This window comes from Gobio gobio (genome assembly GCF_949357685.1).
Source record: "Gobio gobio genome assembly, chromosome: 11".
NCBI classification, from domain to species: Eukaryota; Metazoa; Chordata; class Actinopteri; order Cypriniformes; family Gobionidae; genus Gobio; species Gobio gobio.
Genome location: NC_137104.1, coordinates 55,668,711 through 55,692,902, shown reverse-complemented (window position 1 = coordinate 55,692,902; position 24,192 = coordinate 55,668,711). Strand labels below are relative to the sequence as shown.

The following is a 24,192-nucleotide window of genomic DNA, read 5'->3' as shown; positions in this document are numbered from 1 at the left end:
TCATGGAGGACCAGTGGAGAGCCGGCCACAGGGTCATGAAGGACCAGTGGAGAACCGGCCACAGGGTCATGAAGGACCAGTGGAGAACCTGCCACAGGGTCATGAAGGACCAGTGGAGAACCGGCCACAGGGTCATGAAGGACCAGTGGAGAACCGGCCACAGGGTCATGGAGGACCAGTGGAGAACCGGCCACAGGGTCATGAAGGACCAGTGGAGAACCGGCCACAGGGTCATGAAGGACCAGTGGAGAACTGGCCACAGGGTCATGGAGGACCAGTGGAGAACCGGCCACAGGGTCATGAAGGACCAGTGGAGAACTGGCCACAGGGTCATGAAGGACCAGTGGAGAACCGGCCACAGGGTCATGGAGGACCAGTGGAGAACCGGCCACAGGGTCATGAAGGACGAGTGGAGAACCGGCCACAGGGTCATGAAGGACCAGTGGAGAACCGGCCACAGGGTCATGAAGGACCAGTGGAGTCAACCGGCCATAGGGTCATGGAGGACCAGTGGAGAGCCGGCCACAGGGTCATGGAGGACCAGTGGAGAACCGGCCACAGGGTCATGGAGGACCAGTGGAGAACCGGCCACAGGGTCATGGAGGACCAGTGGAGAACCGGCCACAGGGTCATGAAGGACCAGTGGAGAACCGGCCACAGGGTCATGGAGGACCAGTGGAGAACCGGCCACAGGGTCATGGAGGACCAGTGGAGAACCGGCCACAGGGTCATGAAGGACGAGTGGAGAACCGGCCACAGGGTCATGAAGGACCAGTGGAGTCAACCGGCCATAGGGTCATGGAGGACCAGTGGAGAGCCGGCCACAGGGTCATGGAGGACCAGTGGAGAACCGGCCACAGGGTCATGGAGGACCAGTGGAGAACCGGCCACAGGGTCATGGAGGACCAGTGGAGAACCGGCCACAGGGTCATGGAGGACCAGTGGAGAACCGGCCACAGGGTCATGGAGGACCAGTGGAGAATCGGCCACAGGGTCATGAAGGACCAGTGGAGAACCGGCCACAGGGTCATGGAGGACCAGTGGAGAACCGGCCACAGGGTCATGGAGGACCAGTGGAGAATCGGCCACAGGGTCATGAAGGACCAGTGGAGAACCGGCCACAGGGTCATGGAGGACCAGTGGAGAACCGGCCACAGGGTCATGAAGGACCAGTGGAGAACCGGCCACAGGGTCATGAAGGACCAGTGGAGAACCGGCCACAGGGTCATGGAGGACCAGTGGAGAACCGGCCACAGGGTCATGGAGGACCAGTGGAGAACCGGCCACAGGGTCATGGAGGACCAGTGGAGAACCGGCCACAGGGTCATGAAGGACCAGTGGAGAACCGGCCACAGGGTCATGGAGGACCAGTGGAGAACCGGCCACAGGGTCATGAAGGACCAGTGGAGAACCGGCCACAGGGTCATGGAGGACCAGTGGAGAACCGGCCACAGGGTCATGGAGGACCAGTGGAGAACCGGCCACAGGGTCATGAAGGACCAGTGGAGAACCGGCCACAGGGTCATGAAGGACCAGTGGAGAACCGGCCACAGGGTCATGGAGGACCAGTGGAGAACCGGCCACAGGGTCATGAAGGACCAGTGGAGAACCGGCCACAGGGTCATGGAGGACCAGTGGAGAACCGGCCACAGGGTCATGGAGGACCAGTGGAGAACCGGCCACAGGGTCATGGAGGACCAGTAGAGAACCGGCCACAGGGTCATGGAGGACCAGTGGAGAACCGGCCACAGGGTCATGGAGGACCAGTAGAGAACCGGCCACAGGGTCATGAAGGACCAGTGGAGAACCGGCCACAGGGTCATGGAGGACCAGTAGAGAACCGGCCACAGGGTCATGGAGGACCAGTGGAGAACCGGCCACAGGGTCATGGAGGACCAGTAGAGAACCGGCCACAGGGTCATGGAGGACCAGTGGAGAACCGGCCACAGGGTCATGGAGGACCAGTGGAGAACCGGCCACAGGGTCATGGAGGACCAGTGGAGAACCGGCCACAGGGTCATGGAGGACCAGTGGAGAACCGGCCACAGGGTCATGAAGGACCAGTAGAGAACCGGCCACAGGGTTATGAAGGACCAGTGGAGAACCGGCCACAGGGTCATGGGCGGCCGAGGCTCATTGATGCCCGTGTGGGTCGATCAAACAGACGAGCTACTGGAGCTCAAACTGCTGCAGAAGTTAATGCTGGTTCTGATAGAAAGGGCTCAGAATACACAGAGCATCTCAGTTTGTTGTGTATGGGGCGGCACAGCCGCTGACCAGTGCCCATGCTGACCCCTGACCCCGCCCAAAGCACCAACAGTGGCCCGTGAGCATCAGAACTGGACCTCGGAGCAATAGAAGAAGGCCTGGTCTGATGATCACGTGTTCTTCTACATCACACCTTCAGAGGTCAAGTGGAGTCCATCAGAGACGGGTCAGGGGGACACAATATTATGCCTGTTTTGAAAACATTATTAAAGACCAGATAACTTTGAACAAACATTAAATTAACGTCACTGGAAGAATGTTTGTTCAAAACGTTGAGAGGGCGTTTCCTGAGATAATGAGTCTATAATGATAGTTAATGTTTTCCAGCATCATTGTGCTTATTTCACTGCTCTCGTTCTGCTCACACGATAATCCAGTAATGACATGATAATGTACAATCAGCTGCTGATCATCATAAAACGCAGATCCTCAGTGAGTTATAAAGACCTCAGCGCTTCATGTCACCATGTGCTACGCCTCACTTTACCCCATGATTTAAACATGACACGTTCCCTTGCTTAGTAAAATGATTACCACACAATTTATGTAGTGTTAATCACCAATGATTGACCAGATGAAGCTCTTAATGCGCAAAACATCTCACAGCTTATGTAATCGGTTCAATAAGTTTCTTGAAAGCGTCTTCAAACGCCATCAATGATTCCTTACGCCTCAAATGGCCCTCAACGAGGAGCCTGTGAGTTATTATAACGCGTGTTGGACTTCAGTATGGGATGTGTGTGGATTTATGAGGCTAGGGTGTATCTGTGAGATAGGACACTCTTGACCTGTACACCCCGCCTTCAATCGCTATCAGGTAAATATAACTGACAGCAGTTTCTCTTCACTCATGTCTGGAATACACCGTCAGTCATTATATAAAGAATCACTCATGCTATTTATAAAACACAATGGCAAAGCAACTACAGCGACAAAACTAATCTTAGAATGTCCAGTTTTATGAATATGAATAAATATTTTGAACACTTTAGTCGAGGGTCCAATTCTCACTGTTAACTAGTTGCTTATTATCATGAAATACAGCATTTTACTACCAAATTCAAAATGGTCGACACCCAAAATGCCGCCCCGAAGCTATGATTTTTGGACAAACCGTTCAGAAGTTATAAGCAAAAATATCTCCTATACTAAAAGTAGGTATTTTGGAGAAATTTTGTCTCTATCCCTTACGGTTCAAAAGTTATTAGCATACACAGGAGTGCAACTTTGGACAGGTGGTGGCGCTAGAGAGATTGAGTTAGAGACTCCAAATTTTCTCTGATGACAGTTCAGACTGTCCTCTATCTGTGTGCCAAATTTCAAACACTTTAGTCGAGGGTCCAATTCTCACTAGTTGCTTATTATCATGAAATACAGCATTTTACTACCAAATTCAAAATGGCCGACACCCAAAATTTGACTCGACATGCCGCCCCAAATTTATGATTTTTGGACAAACCGTTCAGAAGTTATTCAGAAGATGCGCAGAAACTCTGCAGGTCGCCTCAGGTCATGGTTGTAATAACACACACCAAGTTTGGTCAGAATCAGTGAAGTGTTGCGGTGATATCGCCTCACGATCATTTTGGTGCACTCTTTATCTAATTGGTTTGTGCGTTATTCGAGAACGATTTGACGAATTAACTTGAATTCCATAACATTTTGTTGGCAGGGTCTGAAGATGATCTGGGTCAATTTTCCTGAAAATCGGAGTTCGAAAAAGTAGGTTTTTCGGAGAAATTTTGTTTCCATCACTTACGGTTCAAAAGTTATTAGCATAAACAGGAGTGCAACTTTGGACAGGTGGTGGCGCTAGAGAGATTGAGTTAGAGGCTCCAAATTTGCTCTGATGACCGTTCAGATTGTCCTCTATATGTGTGCCAAATTTCATAACTTTCCCGCAAGCGGTTCTCTGAATGTTGAAAACATCCAGTTCGTACAAATTCGTAACACTTTAGTCGAGGGTCCAATTCTCACTTTTAACGAGTTGCTTATTATCATGCATATTACTATGCATATTGCCTTATTCTGTATGATCATATTCTACATCCCTTAATCTAAACATAACTATATTTATAACTATTAATAAGCAGTAATGAGTTTATTGAGGCAAAACATGTAGTTAACAGTGAGAATTGGACACATCTAAAGTGTGACCGCTAATTTATTGAATACACAGAATTTTGTTTTTAATTGTGATTTTATATTTTAACTGCAATTAACAAGTGTATTAGTAAAATAATAATTGTAAAATGTATTTCATAAAATGGTAATGGAATAAAAAAATAAAACCTGTAGTAAAAATAACAAATACTATTAAAAAACACTATAAAATAATACAGTAGTGTTCTACAGTTTATGGTCTCGTCTGCTCATCAAATCTGCGTTTATTTGATCCACAAATACAGTAAAAATTGTGAAATATTATTCCAACATAAATCAGCTGTTCTCTATGTGAATATATAGTGAAGTGTAATTTATATCATGTGATCTTTATCATCATTACTCAAGTCTTCAGTGTCACATCAAAAAATAATTTGTGTGTGTGTAAACTGATACATTCCCAGGATTCTTTGATGAATACAATGTTCCCAAGAACAGTGTGTATCCGAAATATAATCTTTTGTAACTTTATAAATGTCTTCACTTTTGATCAGTGTAATGTGTCCTTGATGAATAAAAGTAGTTTTTTGCAAAATGCAAGAATGCCGTTTTTTTCAACCAGACAAACCGTGATCCTACACCTCGAGTCTACCTGTCAAAATGCAGCGCGTGTGTGTGTGTGTGTGTGTGTGTGTGTGGGAGGATGTCAGTGCTAAAGGTCACCTTGTGAATGTCGCTGCCAGTATTTATTGACATCGCCAGCCATCACTTCACCTCTTCTCTTCCATCTCTGAGACCAAACGCAGCAGGAATGAAGCTGAAGCTGAAGCTCCCCAACCCGGGTCTGGATGAGCGGATTCCCTCTCACGCCGAGCTGGAGAAGCTGGAGCTGGAGGAGGCTGGAGAGCGGCCGCAGTGGGACAACAAAACCCAGTACATGCTGACCTGTGTGGGCTTCTGTGTGGGACTGGGCAACGTCTGGAGGTTCCCCTACCTCTGCCAGAGCCATGGAGGAGGTGAGCGGACACACACACACACACACACACACACACACACACACGGACACACATCTGGACGCCACAGCAAGCCTCTGCATCTGTAAAACATAGTTTTAACAACTTAAACAAACTTAAGATCAAGCTCAGATTTCTGCACTCAAAAAATCACTTTTTGTGTGTATTCAAATAATCATATTTTCAAAATGCATGTACTCAAATGGCTTAGAATCAGGATAAATGTGTTCAAATATTCCGTTACAATATATGAGATTGAAACAAATTCGATGTATTGATGATGAAAACACTAATCTGACCTGTTTCATTTACGCATGACTGACACATTTTATTAGTTTATCTTAAAACGGTCATTTGAATGGATGCAATTCAAATACATAAATCTTATGTAGTATAACTAATAACTAACTGTCCACAAACACGACATCTATTAGCATTTCCAACCCAACTTCTCTATTCACCACCAAAGCCACTTGGTTTGATTTAATATTAAGACATGTTTATGATTGTTTTAAAGGAGCGGTGCATGTAAATATTTGATTAATGTGAGAGAAAAATCGACGTAATTTGTTTAATATACGAGTGTATTAAAAGCAATTCGCCAAAAAGTGTTTCTGGGAATAGTAAAATACAACCCATTGTTTGCTTGTTTTTTAAAGATGATATAATTCTGTGTGTTTTCATACGCATGTAAACGCACTATAAACACGCCTCATAAAACCCAAACGCTCGTAATGGGCTGAAAGGAGCCATTTAAAACGATTATAGTTAAACATTAATTCAACGGAGATTGATTACGCTATTAAAACTGGATGGAAGTTTCCAGTGAGAAACGTCTGATAGTTTGATATAGAGGAATAAGTACTCTTCCCGTGGCTTTAGTAGGGTGAGCACATATTCCTCAAGAGACTCTAAAGATGTCAATTCCAATGGGAAATATCAGTCAGTCAATGCTAATCCTGGGATTAGTGTCGTTTCTCAGACACAGATTACATGGAGAGCAAATCTGCATCTTGGATTTTCCTCTTTCCTGATTTTTATGGTACGGGTCAAATTGACCCTAATTGGATTCACTAGAATTCACCATTCCATACCATTCAAAATAAAAAAAAATAAAAAAGTAATAAAATAATAAAATAAAGTAAAATAAATAAATAAATAAATAAATAATAAAATAAATAAATAAAATCAATTTAAAAATAAATAAATAAATAAACAAAATAATAATAAAATAAAGTAAAGTAAAGTAAAGTAAAGTAAAATAAATAGTAAAATAACAAAATAAATTAAAATAATGTAAATAAAATAAAATAAAATAAAGTAATAAAATAATAAAATAAAGTAAAGTAAAATAAAAAATAAAATAAAATTATAATAAGATAAAATAAAGTAAAGTAAAATAAAGTGAAAGAAATAAAATAAAATAATAAAATAGTAAAGTAAAGTAAAATAAATGAAATAAATAAATGAAATAAATAAATAAAATAAATAAAATAAATAAAATAAATAAAATAAATAAAATAAATAAAATAAATAAAATAAATAAAATAAATAAAATAAAATTATAAAAAAGTAAAGTGAAATAAATACAATTAAATGATAAAATAAAGTAAAGTAAAATAAATCAATAAAATAATAAAAAAGTAAAGTGAAATAAATAAAACAAAATACAATTATAAAATAAAGTAAAGTAAAATAAAGTAGAGTGAAATAAATAAAATAAATAAAATAAATAAAATAAATAAAATAAATAAAATAAATAAAATAAAATAAAATAAAATAAAATAAAATAAAATAAAATAAAATAAAATAAATAAAATAAATAAATAAAATAAAATAAAATAAAATAAAATAAAATAAAATAAAATAAAATAAAATAAAATAAAATAAAATAAAATAAAGTAAAGTAAAGTAAAATAAAATAATAAATAATAAAATAAATAAATAAAATCAATTTAAAAATAAATAAATAAATAAACAAAATAATAATAAAGTAAAGTAAAGTAAAGTAAAGTAAAATAAATAATAAAATAACAAAATAAATTTAAATAATGTAAATAAAATAAAATAAAATAAAGTAATAAAATAATAAAATAAAGTAAAGTAAAATAAAAAATAAAATAAAATTATAATAAGATAAAATAAAGTAAAGTAAAATAAAGTGAAATAAATAAAATAAAATAATAAAATAGTAAAGTAAAGTAAAGTAAAATAAATAAAATAAATAAAATAAAATTATAAAAAAAGTAAAGTGAAATAAATACAATTAAATGATAAAATAAAGTAGAGTTAAATAAATAAAATAATATAATAAAGTAAAGTAAAATAAATCAATAAAATAATAAAAAAGTAAAGTGAAATAAATAAAACAAAATACAATTATAAAGTAAAATAAAGTAGAGTGAAATAAATAAAATAAATAAAATAAATAAAATAAATAAAATAAATAAAATAAATAAAATAAATAAAATAAATAAAATAAAATAAAATAAAATAAAATAAAATAAAATAAAATAAAATAAAATAAATAAAATAAAATAAAATAAAATAAAATAAAATAAAGTAAAGTAAAGTAAAGTAAAGTAAAGTAAAGTAAAGTAAAGTAAAGTAAAGTAAAGTAAAATAATAAAGTAAAGTCAAGTAAAATAAATAAAATAAAAAAAAAATTTTTTCAAACGAAACACTTTTCAGAAGTGTGGAAAAAGCACTTTTTCGGACTAATAGTAGAATCACGACGCTCGCAACGACTAAATCATGGGTTCGACTCCATGCATGAACTGATATAAATGCATCAGTCAATCAACACAGTGTTAATGCCTGTTCACACGGACGATCTTCGCACGCGTTTAGTCTCTCTTCTTCTTCTGCGTGATGAGCGAGTGTCAGAAGCGTAAAGTGGCGCCACCTTGTGTACGGGAGCGGCTTCATCTACTGAATGTGCAGGTTCACTCGCCGCATCGCCAGTGGAAATCGCTCGGGTGTGAACACAAAGACACGCCGAAAAATATCTCGAAAAACACTGGCGATAATCGTCCCGGTGTGCACAGGCCTTAAAGTTCAGCCAATTTCAGGCCAGTTAAGAAATTGACAACAGAATACATCAAAACACTATTTTAATTTTGGTCTGTGCAACCATGAAACATGATTTTAACCGTGAAATATCATGATCATCATAGGTTGACCAGTATTTCTGACAGCTCAACAATCGGACACTATACACAATATTGTATTATATCTCTACACTCGGAGAAACATCTGAGACGTCCAGTAACAGAACTCAGAGTTCTGAAAGCACATCTTCATCACGACCCTTCATGAAGTGAGCAGTTTCACCTTCACCTCCTCAGGTTATCGTCACGTGGACTTTTGGAGCTTCGGCTGATAAGAGTAAACGCTCAGATAAAGCCTCAGATGGTCGCTGACATCACTGTGTTTCCTAAAACAGCTGCTTCAGTGTGACACAGCGAAATACTGCGCATGCATTACACCATATCCTGACCTATAACAACAAAAACATAACGCAAGACCATGGACAGAACATTCAGTTCGGTTCTAGAGTTTGATTTCGCATATTTAACCTCAATAGTGATACTCATAATCACCGTAAAGGCATTTTATGGCTGTTATAAAACTTTTTAAAAGGCAGTTTTAAATATAGCTGCAAGCAGCAATACCGGGGCCAAGCGCACATAAGAAGACAAGTCATGCCAAAATGGCTGGGAGTGTCAGATCAACGGCAGCAATGAGGCAAAAAGGCTGAAAAATGCATTGTAGTCGATGGGAATTTTTATGTTTTGTTCTATTATAGCGCCACCAAGAGGCACAATCCCACCATTTTCATGTCATCGGAGTGAGCCCATTCATGTGTGTGTCAATTTTGGTGCAAATATCTCATTTCGTTTTGGAGTTATAGACATTTATGTGAAAAAACATGTAAAAAATGACTGACTCCTGACTTTGATTGGATTTTACTCCCTTACTATCAATATTTTGACATTTGCCCATTAGCATTTGACTATCGACATATGTTTCCGAACTTCTGACGCTGGTTTCGTCTCAATCGGACTAGCGGTTTCGAAGATATCAGCTAATGTTTTATAAGTGCTAAATTACAACGCTCCACAAACCATAGGCCGAAACCTGGCAAGTCTGGTATTGTTGGACTCAGCAAGAATTCATGAGACAAAACAAAGTGACTCCCATAAAAATAAGTCAACCACACCCAAAGTTATAAGCATTTTGGGAAAAAAAAAAATCCAGTAGGTGGCGCTGTTTCGAAAACTTCTCAGGCTCCTTCAGGGCATCGAGCTGATGACCCAAACCAAGTTTCGTAACAATCTGTTCATGTGTTCATAAAATACAGCATTGTAGCACATCATTCAAAATGGCCGAGAGCCAAAATGGCTGATATGGTAAAATTGGATATCCGACAACTCGGCATGACGTCCCGAATCTAACGACATTTGTTGGATCTCCAGACCAGTAGGTGGCCCTGCGCCAACACGCTGCATGTTTCCTCAGGTCATGCTTGTGATGACATGTACCAAGTTTGAATTTAATACGTTAAAGCGTTGCGGAGATATAGCCTTAAGTGTGTTTTTGCAACCACTGCGTACAATTTGCTTGTGAGTTTTTCGAAAACGATTTGACGAATCAACTTTCCATAACAATGAATTCCATAACATTTTGTCGGCATTGTCTGAAGATGATCTGGGTAATTTTTTGTGAAAATCGGAGCACCGGCCTAGGACGAGTTCGAAAAAAGTAGGTTTTTCTGAAAATTCAAAATGGCGGGAAAATCTTCATGACGGAAATGACATCATAGGGTGCAATCGAATCGGCTTGAGCCAAGGAATCGAATGAAATTTTTTTGTTTCTATCCATTAGGGTTAAAAAATGATTAGCATAAACATGAGTGAAATTTTGGACAGGTGGTGGCACTAGAGGGATTGTTTTAGAGACTCCAAAATGGGGTTGGTTAATGTTGGGCCAGTTCTCTATCTGTGTGCCAAAATTCATAACTTTCACGCAAACGGTTCTATGGGCTGCCATAGACTCCAATGGCGCAATAATAATAAGAAATCTAACGTTTTTTGTTCCTTAGCACCTTCGGTGTTTGGCCCCTAATTATCAAGGCCAAGCACAACAGACGCAAACAAGGAAGCAGCATCAGACCAATTGCAAACATGAGTGAAGACATTTGGAGACAATTTTAAGCAAAAACCCATAAATACATTGAGTTATATAGAGACAATTTCATATTTTGTTTAATTATAGCGCCACCAAGTGGCACAGTCACACTACTTTTTATGTGTCAAATTTGGTGAAAATATCTCATTTCGTTTAGGAGTTACAGACATTTACATTCATGAGCATATATAAAATAACCCAAACTCGACTGCTATTTATTATCAAAATTTTGACATTTCATGTGAAGCTTCCAGTCAACCCGCTATGATTCAGATTATCCTACGGTGGTTTCGTCTCGATCGGACTAACGGTTTCGAAGATATTCGTGAAAGTTGTTTAAGCGCTAAATCACAACGTTGAACAAACCATGAGGCGAAATCTAGCATGTTTGGTATCGTTGGACTCGGCAAGGATTCAGGAATCTAAGGATATGACTCCCATGAAAGTAAGGGTGATTTCACATTTCTAGTTCGGTTCATTTGGTCCGAACCAAGGGCAAACAATTATACATTGTAGCATTTTTGCAACTTTTTTGGTTTCTTTTCACACCACACTGATTGCTTTGGTGTTGGGTCTGTTCGTCTGAAAGCGTACCGACACCACCTCTTCAAAGAGCTCTCATACGCTTGTTTGGTCCGCTTTTGGTGTGCACTCGAGAGCGATTGCTACTTTCACATCTGACCAAACGAACCGCACCAAAGGGGAAAACCACCTCTAGTACAATTCAACCCAATTAAATGAGGCAGGTGTGAAAGCACCCATCGTCAACCAAATCCAAAGTTATACGCATGTGAATATTTGATTTTACCACTTGGTGGCGCTGGCTCGAAACTTCTCAGGTTCCTTCAGGACATCGTGCCGATGACCCATACCGAGTTTCGTAACGATACGCTAATGCGTTCATAAAATACAGCATTTCTCTGCAGAATTCAAAATGTCTGATGCCCAAAATGGCTGATATGGAAAAATTTGATATCATTCAACTCAACATGCCATCCCGAATCTAACTTTTTATGCAAAAATAGCCATTTTTTCTTATCTCCGCACCAGTAGGTGATGCTGTGCTGAAACGCAGCATGTATCCTCAGGTCATGCTTGTCAGAATACAAAAATAGCCTTATGTCTATTTTCACAAGCACTACATAAAATTTGTTCGCGCATTATTCAAAAACGTTTTGTTGGCAATGTCTGAAGATGATCTGGTTCAATTTCCGTGCAAATCGGATAAAGGAGGAGTTCGGAATAGTTTTTTTTTGGCGGGAAAAAATTGCCACTAACGAAAATGATGTCACAGGATTCAAGCGAATTGTCTTGAGCCACAGAATTTCGTATCTCGCCCTTGTGCTGCATTCACACCAAACGTGAATAGAGCGTCAGGAGCGAGTGATTTCAATGTTAAGTCAATGGAAAGACGCGCTGACGCATGTCTGGAGGTCCTGCGGCGCGATAGATGCGATTCCGCTCATTCGTGCGAACTGGCCGCGCAAATTGAGCATCTTGCACGTTACGCGTGAGTGGTTTTATTTGGTGTTTTTTGTGCATTCACGCGTTTGAAGAGAATTCGCGTCTGACGCCCGAGTTGAAAATTGTGAACTTTGGCGTCTATTCGCGGCGCGTTAACCAATCAGGAGCCTGCTCGCTGCTGTCACATGGTGAAGTGACGCGATGAGAAACCCTGCATAATTTAAAAATACTACTATTGTGTCACAAAATGTAGTTTTAAGAGTTTTCCAGGTGAGAATGCAGTTATTTAAAGCTCAAATCTGTGGTTTATTTATAAAGAGAGCGCCTATTTAAATAAAATAATCTTGTGTTTTTGGAGTTGTGAGGTCCAGACGATCACCGGGTGCTCAGTGCTCATTAACCCCAGAGAGAGCAGCCTTTCCTCGGCCAGTCCTTCTGCCGTCTGCTGCTGGCTCTGATGTCTCTGTGGTTATTAAACATCAGATATAATTCATCTTGTGTGGATCTACCGGCCGAGCTTTGCTCTCATGAATCATCATTTGTTCCCTGGCAAATTGTTTTGACTGAGGGCAAAGAGAAGTTTCATAACTTTATATTTTAGGATATTTAAATACTCATGCAGTGAAGATAATGTAGGCGTTTCCTGGACCACATGTGTGTGGCTATTAATGTTTAATATATTTTTAATGAAAATGAAAAGAGACAGAGGTGTTTTATGACATATTTCTCCTGGAGCGCTTGAACGCGCGTCTATTTCACTTCAAACGCTCGATTTATACACGCGTCCAATTCACTGTGGGAATGGATTCAAAATGTTCAAGCGTCCAACTAGATGCGATTTTGACACTCTATTCGCGTTTGGTGTGAACGCAGCATTACGTTCAAAAGTTATTGGCAGAAACGCAAGTCAAATTTTGGACAGGTGGTGGCGCTAGAGGGATTGAGTTAGAGACTCCAAAACTGATGGAGTTAATGTTTGGCCAGTCCTCTATCAGTGTGCCAAATTTCATAACTTTCCTGTAAACAGCCATAGACTTAAGAGCGGAGGAAGAGGAAGAAAAGGAAGCAACTTAACAACAACCTCGACGGATAATTGTGTGCCATAAAATGATTAAATGGGAGTTTGTTGCTGAAAATAAATGATCTCACCGACCGTTTTCCAGGAGCGTTTATGATCCCGTTCCTGATCCTGCTGGTCCTGGAGGGAATCCCGCTCCTGCACCTGGAGTTCGCCATCGGACAGAGACTGAGGAAGGGCAGCGTGGGCTGCTGGAGATCCATCAACCCGTATCTCACTGGAGTTGGTGAGTGTTCAAACAGGTCCACATGTCAGCTAGCCCACGAGCAGGCCTTAAACACTGGCTCTCCCCCTCAGGCATCGCCTCCATGCTGGTGTCCTTCATGGTGGGCATGTACTACAACACCATCATCGCCTGGGTCATGTGGTACTTCTTCAACTCCTTCCAGGACCCTTTACCCTGGAGTCAGTGTCCCGTCAATGAGAACCGAACAGGTATGGAGCATCGGGATACACTGTGACATCAGCTGACCACGAACACCTGTCAGATAAAAAGCAATGGCCTGTGTGTGTGTGTGTGTGTGTGAGCAGGGTTCGTGTCTGAGTGTGAGCGCAGCTCTCCGGTGGATTATTTCTGGTACAGGGAGACGCTCAACACGACGCCGGTGATCGGGACGTCCGGCGGGCTGCAGTGGTGGATCGTCTTGTGTCTGTTCTGTGCCTGGACACTGCTCTGGGTCTGCTGTATCAGAGGCATCGAGACCACGGGGAAGGTACAGCGCTAACACTTCTGCTCCACACAGGGAAGGTAGAGCTAACACTTCTGCTCCACACAGGGAAGGTAGAGCTAACACTTCTGCTCCACACAGGGAAGGTAGAGCTAACACTTCTGCTCCACACAGGGAAGGTAGAGCTAACACTTCTGCTCCACACAGGGAAGGTAGAGCTAACACTTCTGCTCCACACAGGGAAGGTAGAGCTAACACTTCTGCTCCACACGGGGAAGGTAGAGCTAACACTTCTGCTCCACACGGGGAAGGTAGAGCTAACACTTTTGCTCCACACAGGGAAGGTAGAGCTAACACTTTTGCTCCACACAGGGAAGGTAGAGCTTACACTTCTGCTCCACACAGGGAAGGTAGAGCTAACACTTTTGCTCCACACAAGGAAGGTAGAGCTAACACTTTTGCTCCACACAGGGAAGGTAGAGCTAACACTTCTGCTCCACACAGGGAAGGTACAGCGCTAACACTTCTGCTCCACACAGGGAAGGTAGAGCTAACACTTCTGCTCCACACAGGGAAGGTACAGCGCTAACACTTCTGCTCCACACAGGGAAGGTAGAGCTAACACTTCTGCTCCACACAGGGAAGGTACAGCGCTAACACTTCTGCTCCACACAGGGAAGGTAGAGCTAACACTTCTGCTCCACACAGGGAAGGTACAGCGCTAACACTTCTGCTCCACACAGGGAAGGTACAGCGCTAACACTTCTGCTCCACACAGGGAAGGTACAGCGCTAACACTTCTGCTCCACACAGGGAAGGTAGAGCTAACACTTCTGCTCCACACAGGGAAGGTAGAGCTAACACTTTTGCTCCACACAGGGAAGGTAGAGCTAACACTTCTGCTCCACACAGGGAAGGTACAGCGCTAACACTTCTGCTCCACACGGGGAAGGTAGAGCTAACACTTCTGCTCCACACAGGGAAGGTAGAGCTAATACTTCTGCTCCACACAGGGAAGGTAGAGCTAACACTTCTGCTCCACACAGGGAAGGTAGAGCTAACACTTCTGCTCCACACAGGGAAGGTAGAGCTAACACTTCTGCTCCACACAGGGAAGGTACAGCGCTAACACTTCTGCTCCACACAGGGAAGGTAGAGCTAACACTTCTGCTCCACACAGGGAAGGTAGAGCTAATACTTCTGCTCCACACAGGGAAGGTACAGCGCTAACACTTCTGCTCCACACGGGGAAGGTAGAGCTAACACTTCTGCTCCACACAGGGAAGGTAGAGCTAACACTTCTGCTCCACACAGGGAAGGTAGAGCTAACACTTCTGCTCCACACAGGGAAGGTAGAGCTAACACTTCTGCTCCACACAGGGAAGGTAGAGCTAACACTTCTGCTCCACACAGGGAAGGTAGAGCTAACACTTCTGCTCCACACAGGGAAGGTAGAGCTAACACTTCTGCTCCACACAGGGAAGGTAGAGCTAATACTTCTGCTCCACACAGGGAAGGTAGAGCTAATACTTCTGCTCCACACAGGGAAGGTAGAGCTAACACTTCTGCTCCACACGGGGAAGGTAGAGCTAACACTTCTGCTCCACACGGGGAAGGTAGAGCTAACACTTCTGCTCCACACGGGGAAGGTAGAGCTAACACTTCTGCTCCACACAGGGAAGGTAGAGCTAACACTTCTGCTCCACACAGGGAAGGTAGAGCTAACACTTCTGCTCCACACAGGGAAGGTAGAGCTAATACTTCTGCTCCACACAGGGAAGGTAGAGCTAACACTTCTGCTCCACACAGGGAAGGTAGAGCTAACACTTCTGCTCCACACAGGGAAGGTAGAGCTAACACTTCTGCTCCACACAGGGAAGGTAGAGCTAACACTTCTGCTCCACACGGGGAAGGTAGAGCTAACACTTCTGCTCCACACAGGGAAGGTAGAGCTAACACTTTTGCTCCACACAGGGAAGGTAGAGCTAACACTTCTGCTCCACACAGGGAAGGTAGAGCTAACACTTCTGCTCCACACAGGGAAGGTAGAGCTAACACTTCTGCTCCACACAGGGAAGGTAGAGCTAACACTTCTGCTCCACACAGGGAAGGTAGAGCTAACACTTCTGCTCCACACGGGGAAGGTAGAGCTAACACTTCTGCTCCACACAGGGAAGGTAGAGCTAACACTTCTGCTCCACACAGGGAAGGTAGAGCTAACACTTCTGCTCCACACAGGGAAGGTAGAGCTAATACTTCTGCTCCACACAGGGAAGGTAGAGCTAACACTTCTGCTCCACACAGGGAAGGTAGAGCTAACACTTCTGCTCCACACAGGGAAGGTAGAGCTAACACTTCTGCTCCACACAGGGAAGGTAGAGCTAACACTTCTGCTCCACACAGGGAAGGTAGAGCTAACACTTCTGCTCCACACAGGGAAGGTAGAGCTAACACTTCTGCTCCACACAGGGAAGGTAGAGCTAATACTTCTGCTCCACACAGGGAAGGTAGAGCTAACACTTCTGCTCCACACAGGGAAGGTAGAGCTAACACTTCTGCTCCACACAGGGAAGGTAGAGCTAACACTTCTGCTCCACACAGGGAAGGTAGAGCTAATACTTCTGCTCCACACAGGGAAGGTAGAGCTAATACTTCTGCTCCACACAGGGAAGGTAGAGCTAACACTTCTGCTCCACACGGGGAAGGTAGAGCTAACACTTCTGCTCCACACAGGGAAGGTAGAGCTAACACTTCTGCTCCACACAGGGAAGGTAGAGCTAACACTTCTGCTCCACACAGGGAAGGTAGAGCTAACACTTCTGCTCCACACAGGGAAGGTAGAGCTAACACTTCTGCTCCACACGGGGAAGGTAGAGCTAACACTTCTGCTCCACACAGGGAAGGTAGAGCTAACACTTCTGCTCCACACGGGGAAGGTAGAGCTAACACTTCTGCTCCACACAGGGAAGGTAGAGCTAACACTTCTGCTCCACACAGGGAAGGTAGAGCTAACACTTCTGCTCCACACGGGGAAGGTAGAGCTAACACTTCTGCTCCACACAGGGAAGGTAGAGCTAACACTTCTGCTCCACACAGGGAAGGTACAGCGCTAACACTTCTGCTCCACACAGGGAAGGTAGAGCTAATACTTCTGCTCCACACAGGGAAGGTAGAGCTAACACTTCTGCTCCACACAGGGAAGGTAGAGCTAACACTTCTGCTCCACACAGGGAAGGTAGAGCTAATACTTCTGCTCCACACAGGGAAGGTAGAGCTAACACTTCTGCTCCACACAGGGAAGGTAGAGCTAATACTTCTGCTCCACACAGGGAAGGTAGAGCTAATACTTCTGCTCCACACAGGGAAGGTAGAGCTAACACTTCTGCTCCACACAGGGAAGGTAGAGCTAATACTTCTGCTCCACACAGGGAAGGTAGAGCTAACACTTCTGCTCCACACAGGGAAGGTAGAGCTAATACTTCTGCTCCACACAGGGAAGGTAGAGCTAACACTTCTGCTCCACACAGGGAAGGTAGAGCTAATACTTCTGCTCCACACGGGGAAGGTAGAGCTAACACTTCTGCTCCACACAGGGAAGGTAGAGCTAACACTTCTGCTCCACACAGGGAAGGTAGAGCTAATACTTCTGCTCCACACAGGGAAGGTAGAGCTAACACTTCTGCTCCACACAGGGAAGGTAGAGCTAATACTTCTGCTCCACACAGGGAAGGTAGAGCTAACACTTCTGCTCCACACAGGGAAGGTAGAGCTAACACTTCTGCTCCACACAGGGAAGGTAGAGCTAATACTTCTGCTCCACACAGGGAAGGTAGAGCTAACACTTCTGCTCCACACAGGGAAGGTAGAGCTAATACTTCTGCTCCACACGGGGAAGGTAGAGCTAACACTTCTGCTCCACACAGGGAAGGTAGAGCTAATACTTCTGCTCCACACAGGGAAGGTAGAGCTTACACTTCTGCTCCACACAGGGAAGGTAGAGCTTACACTTCTGCTCCACACAGGGAAGGTAGAGCTAACACTTCTGCTCCACACAGGGAAGGTAGAGCTAATACTTCTGCTCCACACAGGGAAGGTAGAGCTAACACTTCTGCTCCACACAGGGAAGGTAGAGCTAATACTTCTGCTCCACACAGGGAAGGTAGAGCTAACACTTCTGCTCCACACAGGGAAGGTAGAGCTAATACTTCTGCTCCACACAGGGAAGGTAGAGCTAACACTTCTGCTCCACACAGGGAAGGTAGAGCTAATACTTCTGCTCCACACGGGGAAGGTAGAGCTAACACTTCTGCTCCACACAGGGAAGGTAGAGCTAACACTTCTGCTCCACACAGGGAAGGTAGAGCTAATACTTCTGCTCCACACAGGGAAGGTAGAGCTAACACTTCTGCTCCACACAGGGAAGGTAGAGCTAATACTTCTGCTCCACACAGGGAAGGTAGAGCTAACACTTCTGCTCCACACAGGGAAGGTAGAGCTAACACTTCTGCTCCACACAGGGAAGGTAGAGCTAATACTTCTGCTCCACACAGGGAAGGTAGAGCTAACACTTCTGCTCCACACAGGGAAGGTAGAGCTAATACTTCTGCTCCACACGGGGAAGGTAGAGCTAACACTTCTGCTCCACACAGGGAAGGTAGAGCTAATACTTCTGCTCCACACAGGGAAGGTAGAGCTTACACTTCTGCTCCACACAGGGAAGGTAGAGCTTACACTTCTGCTCCACACAGGGAAGGTAGAGCTAACACTTCTGCTCCACACAGGGAAGGTAGAGCTAATACTTCTGCTCCACACGGGGAAGGTAGAGCTAACACTTCTGCTCCACACAGGGAAGGTAGAGCTTACACTTCTGCTCCACACCTGCAGGACTGGCCGGGGAATCACTGGGGCTCATGGGTTTACCCCAGAGACTCGCATTACATACTAAACTACACATCCGTTTTGTGTGTTTTGCAGAGAATAAAAGATTTGGAAATACATCATAATTTACCTATTATCAACAATCAGTATTTATCTTATAATCTGGACTTCTATCTCATAATTCTGACTTTGAATGTCATAAGACATTGAATGTTATAATTTTGACTGTCAAAGGATGTAATTGTGACTTTTAACTTCACAATTTTAATTTTTTGTCATAATTTTGACTTAGTATGTCAATTATGAATTGGAACGCATGTCATTTTTGACTTTATGCTATAAGTACGACTATGTCATAATTATGATGTTGAATATCATAATTTAGACTTTGAATGTCAGAATTAGGACTTAATGTATAATAATTGACTTTTTTGTCAAGGTCAACTTTTTGTCAATTATGATTTTTGTCAATTTTGACTTAGTATGCCATAATTATGATGCATTAATTATGACTTTGAATGTCATAAGACGTTCAATTTTTTATCTCAATGTCAACTTTTTGTCATAATTTTGACTTAGTGGGTCAGTTATGAACTTACGTGACGTGTGTCAATTATGACTTTGAATGTCATAAGACGTTGAATGTCATAATTTTGACTGTCAAAGGATGTAATTGTGACTTTTTACCTCATGATTTAAACTTTTTATGTAATAAGTTTGACTTAGTATGTCATAATTATGATGTTGCATAGATAATAATAGACTTTTTTGTCACAAGGTCAACTTTTTGTCATAATTCTGACTTTGAATGTCATAAGACATTGAATGTTATAATTTTGACTGTCAAAGGATGTAATTGTGACTTAACTTCATAATTTTAATTTTTTGTCATAATTTTGACTTAGTATGACATAATTTTAATTAGTATGAATTGGAACGCATGTCATTTTTGACTTTTTGCTATAATTATGCCTTTATGTCATAATTATGATGTTCAATATCATAATTTTGACTGAATGTCAGAATTAGGACTTAAAATGTAATAATTGACTTTTTTGTCACAAGGTCAACTTTTTGTCAATTATGATTTTTGTCAATTTTGACTTAGTATGTCATAATTATGATGCATTAATTAAGACTTTGAATGTCATAAGACGTTCAATTTTCAATCTCAATGTCAATTATGACTTTGAATGTCATAATTTTGACTGTCAAAGTATGTAATTGTGACTTTTTACCTAATAATTGTAACTTTTTGTCAATTTAGTATGTCTATTATGAATTTGAATGACTTATGTCATAATTATGATGTTGAATATCATAATTTAGACTTTGAATGTCAGAATTAGGACTTAATGTATAATAATTGACTTTTTTGTCAAGGTCAGCTTTTTGTCAATTATGATTTTTGTCAATTTTGACTTAGTATGTCATAATTATGATGCATTAATTATGACTTTGAATGTCATAAGACGTTCAATTTTCAATCTCAATGTCAACTTTTTGTCATCATTTTGACATAGTGGGTCAGTTATGAACTTACGTGACGTGTGTCAATTATGACTTTGTATGTCATAAGACGTTGAATGTCATAATTTTGACTGTCAAAGTATGTAATTGTGACTTTTTACCTCATAATTTCAACTGTTATAAGTTTGACTAAGTATGTCATAATTATGATGTTGCATAGATAATAATAGACTTTTTTGTCACAAGGTCAACTTTTGTCATAATTCTGACTTTGAATGTCATAAGACATTGAATGTTATAATTTTGACTGTCAAAGGATGTAATTGTGACTTTTAACTTCATAATTGTAATTTTTTGTCATAATTTTGACTTAGTATGTCAGTTATGAACTCACGTGACGTGTCAATTATGACTTTGAATGTCATAATTTTGACTGTCAAAGTATGTAATTGTGACTTTTTACCTCATAATTTTTACTTTTTGTCAATTTAGTGTCTATTATGAATTTGAATGACTTATGGCATAATTATGATGTTGAATATCATAATTTTGACTTTGAATGTTAGAATTAGGACTTAATATGTAATAATTGACTTTTTTGTCAAGGTCAACTTTTTGTCATAATTTTGACTGTCAAAGTATGTAATTGTGACTTAGTTTTTACCTCATAAGTTAAACTTAATTTAATATGTAATAAGTTTGACTTAGTATGTCATAATTATGATGTTGCATAGATAATAATTGACTTTTTTGTCACAAGGTCAACTTTTTATGTCATTATTATGACAATGTCATAAGACGTTGAATGCTATAACTTTGACTGTCAAAGGATGTAATTGTGACTTTTTACCTCATAATTTCAATGTCATAATTATGAGGTTGAATATCATTAGGATGTCAGAATTAGGACTTAATCTGTAATAATTGACTTTTTTGTCACAAGGTCAAATAGTATGTCAATTATGAATTGGAACGCATGTCATTTTTGCTATAATTTGCTATAATGCTATAATTCATATGACCTATGTCATAACTTTTTATCTCATAATTTTGACTTAGTATGTCATAATTATAATGTTGCATTTCATAATTTTGTCTTTGATAATAATTGACTTTGTCACAAGGTCAACTTTTTATGTAAAAATTATGACTTTCAATTTGACTTAGAATGCCATAATTTTGACTTTGAATGTTATAACTTTGACTTTTTATGCCATAATTAAGACTTAGTATGTCAATTTTGACTTTGATAATAATTGCCCTTTTTGTCACAAGGTCAACTTTTTATGCCATAATTATGACTTAGTATGTCACTTATGAATTTGAATGTCAGTTTCGACATGTCATTTTGACAATTATGGCTTATGTCATAACATTTTATGTCATAATTTTGACTTTGATAATAATTGACTTTTTTGTCACAAGGTCAACTTTTTAAGAATGTCATAATTTTGACTTTGAATGTTACAACTTTGGCTTTGTATGCCATAATTATGACTTAGTATGTCAATTATGATGTTGAATGTCACATAATGTCTCAATTGTGATAATGAATAATTAATGTCTCGTATGTAATAATTGACTTTATCTCTCAATTACATTTTTTATGTCATAATTTCGTAGCAAAACAAATATTAAGGAACATTCCACAGGTTTAATTGTGAATGGGAATTGTTGGTGTCAAACCCTGAACAACACGCTGTGATAAATGTATGAACTAGAGTCATAAAAAGATGATTTATTATGTTATTTATTAGGGGACGGACACAGCAACATAACAATAACCTTGTAAATATATGCGAACATTAACCCGTGTTTACGGATCTGAGTGAATTGCTAACCCTGAGGAACACATGAGCAGTGAGAGACATGATATCCTGAGGTTAATCTGAGGACAGATATGGGTGTGGCGGCTCGGGTTAAGCATTAGCTAACGCACAGACGGCTAGTTTTGACCAACACTACAAGAAAAACTCATAAAAGTGATAATCCGAGGAAACTGATAGAATGGCAGCACACGTTTTACACTCCTATATAAAGAGCACAAAGGGCAGTGTGATTCTGCTGCTGCTGTAAACATACCGAACAACACTAATGATGGGAATAGCATCATTTATAACACACACTTTTCTGCTAAATTACAGGAAGCAACTGTTGGAAAAGGAAGGGAATTTTTCCGGTCGTATTTGACGCCAAAATTGCATTGTTTAGAAAAATTGCATTGTCAAAAAAGCATTTTTCATTAATACATGAAATTTAAATGAGTAATGAATTCAACAAATACTTTGGACAGGTAAAAGTATGTAATTGTGACTTTTTACCTCATAATTTCAATGTTTTATGTCATAATTGAGCATGTCAATAATGAATTTGAATGTCAGTTTCGACTTTATGCTATAGGGTTAGGTTTATGCTTAGTATGTTATAATTGTGATGTTGAATATCATAATTTTGACTTTGAATGTCAGAATTAGGACTTCATATGTAATAATTGACTCTTTTTTTGTCACAAGGTCAACTTTTTTATGTCATAATTATGACTTTTGTCAATTTTGACTTAGTATGTCATAATTATGATGCATCAATTATGATTTTGAATGTCATATGTTATAATTTTGACTTTGTCAAAGTATGTAATTGTGACTTTTTACCTCATAATTTCAACTTTTTGTCATAATTTTGACTGTCAACTTTTTGTCATAATTTTGACTGTCAACTTTTTGTAATAATTTAGTACGTCAATTATAAATTTGAATGTCAATTTCGACATATCAATTGTGACTTTATGCTATAATTATGACTTAAGTTGCTGAATATCATAATTTTGACTTTGAATGTCAGAATTAGGACTTCATATGTAATAATTGACTCTTTTTTTGTCACAAGGTCAACTTTTTTATGTCATAATTATGACTTTTGTCAATTTTGACTTAGTATGTCATAATTATGTTACATCAATTATGACTTTGAATGTCATATGACGTTGAATGTTATAATTTTGACTTTGTCAAAGTATGTAATTGTGACTTTTTACCTCATAATTTCAACTTTTTGTCATAATTTTGACTGTCAACTTTTTGTAATAATTTAGTACGTCAATTATAAATTTGAATGTCAATTTCGACATGTCAATTGTGACTTTATGCTATAATTATGACTTAAGTTGCTGAATATCATAATTTTGACTTTGAATGTCAGAATTAGGACTTCATATGTAATAACTGACTCTTTTTTTGTCACAAGGTCAACTTTTTTATGTCATAATTATGACTTTTGTCAATTTTGACTTAGTATGTCATAATTATGATACATCAATTATGACTTTGAATGTCATATGACGTTGAATGTTATAATTTTGACTTTGTCAAAGTATGTAATTGTGACTTTTTACCTCATAATTTCAACTTTTTGTCATAATTTTGACTGTCAACTTTTTGTCATAATTTAGTACGTCAATTATAAATTTGAATGTCAATTTCGACATGTCAATTGTGACTTTATGCTATAATTATGACTTAAGTTGCTGAATATCATAATTTTGACTTTGAATGTCAGAATTAGGACTTCATATGTAATATGACTTTTGTCAATTTTGACTTTGAATGTTGTCAATTTGACTTATGCCATAATTATGACTTAGTATGTCAATTATGATGTTGAATATCAATTTGTACTTTGAATGTCAGAATTATGACAATGTCTCAATTGTACGAATTGAAAGAAAATAAGCTGATGAAAAGATTTGGTATATTTTTGGTGATAATAAAGCATGATGAGAGTGATTTTAAAGAGCATGAGATTAGGTGAAGGACTCTGTTGAGATATTGAGTGTGTGTGTGTCTCCTCAGGCCGTGTACATCACCTCCACCCTGCCATACCTGGTGCTGACCATCTTCCTCATCAGAGGACTGACCCTCAAAGGCTCTGTGAGCGGAATCAAGTTCCTCTTCACGCCAGACGTGAGTTTGACCCTTGACCCTCTACACTCAGCTCAGTTGTGAGGAAAACAGCAGACATGATGAAGTCATGCAGATCCACTCTTTCCTGCAGAAATACAGAT

At 40.0% G+C, this 24,192-nt stretch overlaps 1 protein-coding gene across 1 annotated transcript in view; it reads left to right on the top strand.

Annotated features, from left to right (window-relative positions):
• Positions 1 to 5,182: 5,182 nt before the first annotated feature.
• Positions 5,183 to 24,192, top strand: part of LOC307133528 (sodium-dependent neutral amino acid transporter B(0)AT1-like) — a gene marked incomplete at both ends in the record, with an annotated part of 35,169 nt that continues 16,159 nt past the window's right edge. The window contains 5 exons of the mRNA XM_079828608.1: positions 5,183 to 5,387; positions 13,202 to 13,342; positions 13,414 to 13,551; positions 13,648 to 13,829; positions 23,981 to 24,091. Of these exons, the coding sequence (XP_079684734.1) occupies positions 5,183 to 5,387; positions 13,202 to 13,342; positions 13,414 to 13,551; positions 13,648 to 13,829; positions 23,981 to 24,091 (777 nt within the window). The remainder of the gene's footprint in view (positions 5,388 to 13,201; positions 13,343 to 13,413; positions 13,552 to 13,647; positions 13,830 to 23,980; positions 24,092 to 24,192) is intronic.